The sequence below is a fragment of the Oreochromis aureus genome, linkage group 7 (genome assembly GCF_013358895.1).
Source record: "Oreochromis aureus strain Israel breed Guangdong linkage group 7, ZZ_aureus, whole genome shotgun sequence".
Classification (NCBI taxonomy): domain Eukaryota; kingdom Metazoa; phylum Chordata; class Actinopteri; order Cichliformes; family Cichlidae; genus Oreochromis; species Oreochromis aureus.
In genome coordinates, this window is record NC_052948.1 from 35569287 (window position 1) to 35580178 (window position 10892).

The 10892-nt window shown below is 38.3% G+C and overlaps 1 protein-coding gene across 2 annotated transcripts; it reads left to right on the forward strand.

Annotated features, from left to right (window-relative positions):
* The first annotated feature begins 433 nt into the window (after positions 1-433).
* LOC116319652 (stomatin-like) lies at positions 434-10877 on the forward strand. 2 transcript variants are annotated; one of them, XM_031739057.2, is made up of 7 exons: positions 434-675; positions 3725-3834; positions 4060-4132; positions 6517-6599; positions 6743-6946; positions 8605-8739; positions 9299-10877. In XM_031739057.2, exons 1-7 carry the CDS (start codon positions 615-617, stop codon positions 9485-9487), a joined length of 855 nt encoding a protein of 284 aa, XP_031594917.1. In that variant the 5' UTR covers positions 434-614; the 3' UTR covers positions 9488-10877. The 2 variants fall into 2 exon arrangements, with proteins under 2 accessions (XP_031594917.1, XP_039471149.1); XM_039615215.1 differs by lacking the exon at positions 434-675 and adding an exon at positions 2554-2575.
* The last annotated feature ends 15 nt before the right edge of the window (positions 10878-10892 follow it).

Below are 10892 nucleotides of genomic sequence, written 5' to 3' on the forward strand. Positions count from 1 at the left end.
AACTCACAATGGAAGTCGATGATGGATTGGCCTCCCCGGAACTCAACATTACTGGAATCATCTTGACAGAGAAATTTAAAAAAAGGAAGTCAACATCCAAAGGACAGCTCTGAATGTCCAAGAAACCTGGAAAACTATTCCTGAAGACCACTTAGGGAAATTACTGGAAAGCTTTCCTAAGAAAGTTCAGACTGTGAAGAATGCCTGTGGTCACACCAAATATTGACTTTCAAAGTAATTAGTACAAACTGTGTTCACTTATATGCTGTTTGTTTTGCCCCATATATTTAAAAATTTATTAGCAAAACATTAAGAAATGTGAAGTGACTCCAGACTTTTGTATAGCACGAACAATAGTGAACTGAATATGACACTTCCTCGTCCTCTTCTTCTCCGGGTGGTCTTAGTTTTCTACAGTTACGGGCCTTCCAGGACGTGGAAGGTAGCTGGTCTCAGCTACGCCCCCTTGCGTCAGATTAACTGCAAGTAAAAACTTGGGTAAACGTCACCTCGCACTAACTGGCTGTCGCTCATAGTGAATAACAGACATCTGATAAATATATCGCTATCATTTCCTACTGTCACTGTTAGTTATTTATTATTTGACCGGCACTATGGCTGACGACAAAGAAGATGCTGAAATGAAACGAGCTCGAAGTCGCGAAGGGCAGTTAGGTAACGGCTGCTTAATTTTCTACACCTTACTGATAGCTGGACAGAGATGGCTTCACAAAGTCAGTGAGCATTAGCCCAGTCGAGTTATTTGGCTTTTTCTTTAAGTCAGCACTTAGCTGAAAGTTTTACTTTTAGATTAGCGTGAAATTTCTAATTAAATGTTGGTAAAAGTACATTTTTTTTTTTAGTGATAGCTACTTAAAAAACGAGCTAGCTAGCTAGCTAGCTCTGACCGATAATAAGCCATTAAGTTCCACTCACACCAGGGGCGATTCTAGGATCAGAGCTTTGGGGGTGCTGAGCACCCAGAGAGCTGCCCAGCCAGGCAAGATAAACTTTACTCGTCACAATGAGACTTCTTCCCTGTCTCTGTCAGTCCAGGCATCCTTAAATGTCTCCAGTTGTCCAGAGTTCCCTCTGACTGTCTCCTTGGTGCATTTAAACCCCTGTTCCTCCCTGTCCTCATCATCTGTTGTCTTCATCTCCGTTATCAGTCATCATGATTTTATCATCTCAGTGCAAGTCTGCAAATTTCTTAAATCATTAAATCATAAGATTCTTAAATTTATCAAGTCTCTCTGCCTGGGTCCTCGTCACAAAACATGAAATCATTGTTTTGTACATTTTAACACAATCCCCACATTTGTGAAAGAAAATCAAAACAGTTTTTAAAAATCTGTAACAAAGCCATCAAATCTGATAAAGGTTATTTAGATGCTGCAAAAGAAGAATGGATTGGAATAAAAAAAGAAAATACATATCCTAACCTTAATTACTGCGGGAGAATAATGAATGATGATCATAGTGAGTAAGAAGTAAACTGAGTGCATTTTTTGGACAGAGATTCACTTTTAATGTGTATGTATAATATAATACAGATACATAAAAATACACTCCAAAAATAGAAGAGTCCTTTAAATGTACAAATGTACAAAATATTGATAAAAAAAATTATAAAACTGGAGGCAACTTTGCCTCTGGTACAATGTATACAATATATGAAAAGATCTTTACTGCAGATACTACTATGGCTCTGCAGAATTTTTCTTTTATTTTAACCTCACCTTGAGGTTGGCAAATCACTATTGTTGGTGAACTCTCTCAAGCAGTTTAACAGTTTCTGTTTTGCCTGTTTTCTTACCTGGTTCTTCCTGACGTTGTACTTTCTCCTCACGTTCCCCTCTTTCCTCTCTCCCTCTTCGGACTGACAATCATACACAAATAGATTGTATTCAATTAGATTAAAAAATTACATTAATATGAAAAAATACTATTAAGATCACTAATAAAAACTGTCCTCTCTCAGTGTACTTTCAAACAAAAGGCAAATAACAAAACCACATGTACATCTAATAAAAGATATAAATATTGAAACACTGATCCAACATTATCCTTTATTGATTTGTTCTTACACTTTTACCTGAATGTTGCTCCTGGGTTTAATATCAGCACATATACATATGATAAAATAACCAGCTTCTCTCATTCCATTTCAAACAGGACAGTGGTAACAACAGTAGGCTACGGACAATTTTAAATTTTAGATTTTAAATAGGCTGTATAAATTTCAATGGGAATAACAGGACGGTCAAATGTCGTTGATTTTACTACACGAGGACGGATTGTAGATAGGGTAGCAAACATAGTTGGAAAACACGTTTTCAACACTGCAGGGTACCTGAGTGTAATGCATTTCAGTTAAAAAGAAACATGGCTTGACTCCTACCTAACTATATAAAGAGTAACTGAAGGTTAAATGCAGATAATATGTCCTGTTTTAAGCCAGGCACTTACACCTCCACTCCGCTGCGTCTCAGCCACCATCGCTCTGGCAGAAAGGGCGCTAGAGCCAGAGTAGGGGAGAGGCGAGCTGGAACAAACCATTTTCGGAGGATGGGGGGTATCTATACTTTTGTTGTTAAAATGTTACGTCTCAAATAAGTACTGTATGCTTTTTATATTTTTAGTAGTGTGTCACACAAACAGCAAATATTGTCAAAAAAGTAAGAAATCTTTGGGGGTGCTTTGATTCATTTTGGGGGTGCTGAAGCATTGTATTGTAAGTTAAGTATAAGTCGTTCATGGCATTCTGACTTCTAATTTTGTCTGTTGAATGGATGTTGACAGAAGTAGAGAGCTGATTTCTTAATTTGTTTGCATTTTGCGTATCACACTTACATGTTTCAGGTCATCAACAAATTTTCATATTAGATAAAGAAAACCACAGCAAACGAAAAATGCAGTTTCCATTCATGTATTAAGGGGGAAAAGCTATCCAAACCCTACTTGTCCTATTTGAAAAGGGAATTGCCACCTAAACCTAGTAACTGATTGTGCCACTCTTAGAATCAAGTACTGCAGTCAAGTGTTTGGATGACTGGCAGCATGTGTTTCACACATTGTGATGTCAGCATTGTGTTTTTTTTCTTGGCACTCTTTCATATATCCTAGTTTTGCTTATCTCCTTCTTATTGTTGACTCATGAACACTGTTCATTAGATGTTGTTTTATATTCTTTTGTGACCGCGTAGATGAATCGTCGATGTGCTCTTTCAGTAAATTTGGTTAGCAGCCTCTTCCTGGGAAGGTTTATTAAGTTCTCTCCATTTGTGGATAACGTCTTTCACAATGGTTTGCTGGAGTACCAAAGCTTTAGAAATGGCTTTGGAGTACTTTCCAGAGTGATAGATGTCAGTCACTTTCTTTCTTTAGAGTCTGGCATGTTGCATTGTTTTTTGAGATCTTTTAGCTTACCTACTTTGTCAGACAGGTTCTATTTAAGGGATTTCTTGATTCAAATATTTGAACTCAGCTGAGAGGGGGCAATTACTTTTTCACATAGGGCCAAATAGATTGTGATTTTTCCCTTCCATTTTACCTTTGAAAAATAAAATCTTAATTAAAAAATAAAATATAAAATATAATTTCTTAGCATCTAGAAGAACATACATGCAGATATGTCCAAATATACAAGATTCAGTATGCATTAATATATTCTCATAGTTGGTACAAACCAGTTGAAATCATGCTGTCTGTCTTCTTTCCCCAGCTTTGGAGAACCCAAACACTGACATTGGCTTTTGTGGCAGGATTCTGGTTGGGCTCTCCCTCATTCTCCTGCTGATTACTCTGCCCATCTCCATATGGATGTGTATTGTGGTCAGCTACTTAAATTGCAGTGCTATCTGTTTTATTTTAGAAACAGCTTTTAAAGCTGGTGACGCATGGTTGTTTACCATTCACCCAGATAAAATGCATCTTTACTTTACAGGAAAACTCGTTGCTTTTTAAAAGTAGCATGCATAAGAATTCCTCCATAACTACCTGCAAGAAAAAGAAATTACTCTTATATATGACAGTAGGGTTGTTTTTCTCTGTGTACAGGTTGTGAAGGAGTACCAGCGAGCTATTATTTTTCGCCTGGGGCGCCTTTTGTCAGGAGGAGCCAAAGGACCAGGTAAGAAGTCATGTTTTATTTCTTTTTTTCTTTTTATTACACCATCATGTGTTTTTTTTTTTTTTTAAATAGTCATCTAAATATACAGTTCCCTTATTGAAATGTTAGTAGTCTTTAACTCATAGATAATATATTTTTCATGCTCAGCTGTGGCTGCATGGATCATCATTCAAATGTCCTGACATTTCTTTGCAAATGTCAGTTGTTGGACATTTGTTTAAGTGTTTCAGTGGCTCACTTGTAGTTAATACAGAGCTGCTTCAAAGGGGCGGGAGGAGAGCAAGCACTGGTCAGTGTCCTGTTACCAGCGATTTAGCTTGTCCGTTATTTTTGATGCAGTCAATAAATTTAATATTGATTACTGATTTTATCGGCAGGCTTAATGACATCAGTTGCTATGGCAACCCAGAAACTCAAGGAGGAAATTCACTGTGATAAAGTATACAGGGCTAGGAAAGTGGCATATTTAGTTTAGATTTTTTGCCCCTGCATTCCAGTAGATAGTTTTCAATTAAACCTTTATCAGCTGAGCTTTAAATTGGAGGGGGTTTTTTCTTGCATTAAATTCGGACAAACAGTGTAGGAAACTTACCCATCGTCACACAGCAGACCACAGTCATCGGACTGATTGACATAAACATTAATTTTTCATATATGATGTGAATTGTTGAGTTACATTTTTTTTCACCCTTTGTTTTGTAGAGCACGCCAGTTGTTTGGTCGGGGTTACTTTACTACAAAAACCTCTAATTCTACCAGTCTGCAAGGGAGCGCAAAAAGTTACATAATGTATATCCAAGTGTCATTACAGTGTGGTTGTTAAAATGCTGGCGTGGAGAAAGTACTGATTAGGGGTATGATCCATTTTGTTCATATAGCAAAGCATTGGGCAAATTACGCACCCTGATCATGGCACCAGATGACAAAAAGAGTCATGAAATCACAGAAGCAATTGCTGTTGATTCTCGGGGCATATTAATGCGTGTACCAAATTTCATGGAAATCCACTTAATGTTTTTTTAAACAACTCGACTCAAAGTCGCAAAAGCCAACTTCATTTTGGGGGATCACAGAAACATTACCATGCATCATCTGGTAACCAAATGTAGTGCCAATTCTTCCAGTAAATCCTGAGGATTTCTCATTGGGGGGCGTAAATGTGTGTTACTTACTATTTTGTGACAGTCCATAGTGTAGTTTTTGAGACACTGATTGACAGTCCAATATTTGTGTTGTTAAAACCATGAAAAAAAACCATAGGAAGAATCAAAGAGAAGCATGGGGGCAGTGGGTCCTGTTGTGTTGTTTTTACAAGAGCATTTTCCTCCTGCTGTTGGGCACAATGACACAAGGCATGTCATTGCTACAAATTAAAATGTGATTTTTTTGGTAGGCTTTATAGCAACAAGACTAAAGACATTCCTGTGCAAAGTGGGCATGGGTGCAGGTTCACTCAGGCCCCTTGAACCTGCACCCACAGAGCTGTTCAAGTGCTACAGCATATTTTTCTGAATGCCTTATCCATACAATCAGTTATGTAACTTGTGTTTTGAATGGCAGCGGATTTGTTAGAAGGATAGAAGTAAAAAATACAGACTCCCACGAGGTACAATTTGCATACACCTCACAACTCACTGTCTCTTTATCTTTGATTTCTTGTTATACTAGATCTAAAAACCAAGCAGTGTCCTTTCAAAATGCTGAAACGTGGCTCCTCAGAGAGCCCTGGGCTTCAGTTTATGACAGCATGGGGTTAATAATAGCACCTGCAACCTGCAACTCTTGGCTTCTCTATCTACGGGCTCACAAAGAAAGTTTTACTGTAAAATCTTTCATTCTGCCTGAAACTGAGATGTTTATCGATAAACATGCTTATGTGCATCACAAAGGTGTTTTTCAGACTGTATTAGACCAACTGGGACCTTTTTACTTGTCTGACTGAGAGTGCTTCAGATTTCATGGTGGAAGTGGCACGGGGAGACTGTTGTTATCATCATTGCCCCTCCTGAACAGATGTCTGTGATCTCACCATTTAAATTTACAATATCCTGACAGGAATGGCATCCAACCACTCTCTATCTGGTGTGGTGTTAATGTTTGCTAAATGATTGCACACCTAGCACATGTCTATTTCACTAGTATTGTTTGATGCACTAATTCAATCATAGTGACTTGAAACAGGCTAATGAAAGCTGCAAATATCCACGGCTTTGCCTTGCTGTCAGCACAGCTGCAGTCTCATAAAGCGAGAGCTTGACTTGGCCTCCTGCCAGGATCTCATTCATCCTGGTCTTTTCAAACATTTGTGAGGAAGCTTCCTCATTATTGTGTTTACCGTAGCGTTAGTCTTTGTTGAAACTATTTGCATTCTTGTGATTCCACAGGCTTGTTCTTCGTCTTGCCGTGCACTGACAATTTTATTAATGTGGACATGCGCACCGTCACCTTTAACATCCCACCACAAAAGGTATGAGATGCACCCTTCCAGTTACATTAAGCAGATCACTTTCACAGGAATTCAGCTCATGTAATAATAACTGTGCGTAGTAATTTTAGTTTTAGTTTTTTAGCTTATTACACAGTATTGTGTAAACACTGTTCTGCTCTCAGGTTTTGACCAGAGACTCTGTGGCAGTGTGTGTTGATGGCGTGGTCTACTACCGGGTCCAGAATCCTACTCTGGCTGTGGCTAACGTCAGTAACGCCGATGCTGCTACGCAGCTATTGGCCCAAACCACCGTGAGGAATGTCCTGAGTAGCATGAACCTGGCAGAGATTCTGTCTGACCATGAAGACATTGCACATTTTATGCAGGTAAACTCCTTCAGCTCTTCTCTTAGCTGTAACTGTGACCCAAAAACATGCAAGAAATAATTATACATTTTCAAAATTTACTTTTTTTTTGTACATCGTTAACATTGTCCAATAAGCCTTTGAGCTGTCAATCTAAGGGTGTGTCCAAGGGTGTGACCTTACACATTTGTTATATGTGGTATATCCAAAAGGTATTCCCTCATCTCTGTCCTTCTGTCTCTATTGGCTCATTGTTAAGGCATTTTGAGATGCCATCTTGCTCTGAGCCTTGTTTACCAGGTGCATAATGCAGCTGTCACCCGAACTGTGTGTTACTGTTAAACTAACAAACTGCTGTAAACTGAGAGAAGCTTAGCTAATCCCATGTTTCTATGACGAGTCCAGCTTTTAGTTTGCTTTAGAATTTAATTATTTATATTTTCCATTAAACTTTTACTTCCAGTTTGTGCTGAGCTGCTGTAAATGATTAAATATTTATTTCTAATTCAGAGTCACAGAGACAGTGATCAGGAGGTACTTCAGGAAGTGGACAAATGTCTGTGACCACACCTCTTACTCGCTGAATTCAGCAATGCCGTTGGCTTGTTTAGCTGGGTTTGGCCTGGGCCTCTTACTTCCACTTGCGGGAAATCTTACTGCTTCAGCTTAACAAGACATTTTGGACAATTCTATGCTTCCAACTTTGTAGGAATAGCCTGGGGAAAGACCTTTTTTTGTTACATACTGTGCCCTAGTATACAAAGCAAGGTGCACAAAGGAATGGTTGGATGAGTTTTGTGTTGAAGAAGCTGACTGAAAGTCCACTGAACACCACTGGGATGAACTAGAATGGAGTTTGTGAGCCATGCCCCCTTGTCCAACATCGGTGTCTGACCTTACAAATGCTCTTCTGGATGAATGGGCAAAAATTCCCACTGGTAAATCATTGTAGCTGTAACAGCTTCCACTCCCAAAAGAGTTGTATAATCATAGTATGATCAACGATGACCAATAGCACTAGATGCAGGGGAGGTTAATGTCCATCCAACTAGGCAATGCTATCCACCCTCTGTAACGCACAATGTACTGCCCAAATTGAAAAACACTAAATACCAAGCATCTCTCCAAGTGAAATATGAAATGCTTTTCATATCAGCACACACTGAGCAATTTCAGTAGTTTTTTGTCGCTATTAAATTTTCATTGGTACATATGAACACAGTGGTCTATCCAGAACACAGCTGTACAAGTTTCATTTTTTCCTATTCTCTGGGTTTACGTGATTAAGAACAAGAATAGCTCTCCTCTCTGTAACAAAACCACTGTGTTAATGATATTTATCCAGGTTGTGTCTCCTAACATATAAATGTTGATCTGAAGACAATTTTTCATAAATCACTTTGCTCATAAAATGTAAAAATAGACATGCAGTGTGTGACAGTGTGTAGATATAAAATGTGCGTCTGTATCTCTGCTTTGTGAGAGAAACGTGTCACCACTGTCAGCTCCATCTGCTGGACAGTTTTGGAAAATGCAAAACTTTGAAAGATGAGGGACATCCTTCTCATTCATTTAAAAACTTTGTGATAAAATCTATTGTTGTTGGGTTTTTTTAAACATTATTTCTATTTTTACAGATGTGGTAGTACAAACGGTACATTGCATGGGTGTCTCCTCAGGTCACTCTGGACAATGCCACAGATGACTGGGGAATCGAGGTGGAGCGGGTGGAGATCAAAGATGTGAAACTGCCCCCTCAGCTACTGAGAGCCATGGCATCTGAGGCTGAGGCCACCTGCGAGGCCCGAGCCAAGGTAAGGCAATTCTACACCCCCAATTCGCTGTCTAAACACAAGTCTTTTAAGGGAAATGTAAACGAGGACCATCTGAGAGACGAAAGGCTGCAAATTAGCAACATCTGAACTTACAAAATAAGATCAAGGGGATTGTCTGGCCATTCATTTACTAATGTGTGGGAAACACTGACCTATTTTGAAAGGATTCAAATAGCGTTCAGCTTTTTGCCTTCCAGTTTTCTGTTTCCTTCTTTTGCATTTATTGATTGATGTTATTTTTCTACACTTCTACACAGTTTCATAAAAAGGAGAAAAAAGTAACATTGGGAGATTTATGTAGTTTGTAAGGTTACATACTGGTCTAATCCTTTTAAACAATAGGTTATTGGAGATTTTAAAAATTGGTTTAAAGGAGATTTACAAATAAAACAAGAAATCTATCGCAACCCAGAAAAAAGGAATTCTGCAAGATTTTGTAATAAGAATAGTTGTAACTGTGGGTGTAGAGGCTTCTTCCACTGGGCTGTGAGATCAAGGAGCTCTTTTCATTCTCTTCCCTCCTGTTTCTCCTCTTAAGGTGATCGCAGCAGAGGGGGAGATGAGCGCATCGCGGGCGTTGAAGGAAGCGTCCCTGGTGATTGCAGAGTCTCCGTCAGCCCTGCAGCTGCGCTACCTTCAGACCCTGAACACCATCGCTGAAGAGAAGAACTCTACCATCATTTTCGCGCTTCCACTGGAGATTTTGCCGGAATTCGTCAATACATGAGAAAGCATCTAAAAAAAACCCCAAAACATATGCACATACTCCCAGCATGCATCACTGAGCACATATACATGTGTAATAAACTTAATTGCCTCACTGTCATTACGTCTGACAGCAGCCAGCTAATTTTCATATAGATTTAATTTATAACTTCTTATTCTTTTTTTCCAACTTTATAATCAAAGAAAAAAGTGACACAATCTAGGGTACCATCTTCTAGCCCACAGGCCTTCTTTGAGAATTTACCCTTTATTACAAACCTTTGAAATTTGGCATATTCTGTGTTCATCTGAGCTGGAGTTGAATATTTGCTTTGCCTCAGGTGCTCGGTCAGCTGAGCGGGTAGCTTGAGCCAGCAGTGGCAATGCCCCGCAGTCATCTTGGTGTGTCTGCCAATAAATGACCACTGATTCAATGTGTTATAGAATATATATATATATAAATAATAATATATAGTTTGAGTTTTTAGTCTTAGCATAACCTTTAACTTGAAGTTTTATTTATTTAATTGAGTTTTCTTTAGTTTTAGTTTTAAGTTGTTCCAATTCATTAATTAATTTGTTCATTTATTATTTATTTGCAAGTTTGTTCATTTAAGGCTTCAGAAAGTGTCCAAGTATCAGGAAGCTTAAACATGAGTTTTACAAACATTTTAAAGCAAAGTGCCCGCTGGCTGTGTGGTATCTGGTCTTTTATTTTGGTTGGGGTGGTTTGGTTTGGTCTGGTTGGGGTGTGTGCTTTAGAAAGTCTTAACTTAGCGCTGTCTATTCATCTTACAGTCTAACGTCACATTCTATGCACGTCCCTGTTATAATTTAGCATATTCTTTCTGTCAGGGTGTAAATATTTAAACATGTTTGAATTTATATATTGTGAAAATGACACGTTTTAGTTCTGTTTTAATCTGTTGCTCTGCTTTCCTACTTTTAACATAAATGTTTGGTCTATTTGACCAACAAGTGATTTATGCCTACAGCCATGTGAAGTTTATTGTTCTGCTGTTGCCACACAGAGGATTTCTTTGTTAGGAAAGGGAAAGGTTGTTCGATTTTACTTTAGTAAGTCGTGTAGTTTTGGTTTCTGTTGCGGTAACAATAGTGACATTTAGGGAATATTGATACATATGGTAACACAGCCAGTAGACAACACTGTGCTGCTGTGTTCTCTAAAGACTGTTTGATTGATTGTTGTCCAGTTTACCAGTTTTCATTGTAATTTAAATGAATTTATGTTTCTGTAAGAAAACCTCAGACACATGAATAACTTTTTGAAGTTTTGTTCAGGATTAATGACTGCGTTTGCTTTGTTGTTGTTTGTAGCGCACGTTCTTTTGTGCTGTATGATTTGATATGATTTTATTTTGAGTTAAGTGTATATGACTATAAATAAATCTGAAAGCATGTTTGTG

What these genes read in the sequence shown, in the direction of transcription:
- LOC116319652 (XM_031739057.2), top strand. Translation starts at nt 615, where the DNA reads ATGGCTGACGACAAAGAAGATGCTGAAATGAAACGAGCTCGAAGTCGC. An exon ending in AGGAGGAGCCAAAGGACCAG is followed by an intron (nt 4,133 to 6,516) that starts GTAAGAAGTCAT and finishes GTGATTCCACAG; the next exon opens with GCTTGTTCTTCGTCTTGCCG. An exon ending in CCTGCGAGGCCCGAGCCAAG is followed by an intron (nt 8,740 to 9,298) that starts GTAAGGCAATTC and finishes TCTCCTCTTAAG; the next exon opens with GTGATCGCAGCAGAGGGGGA.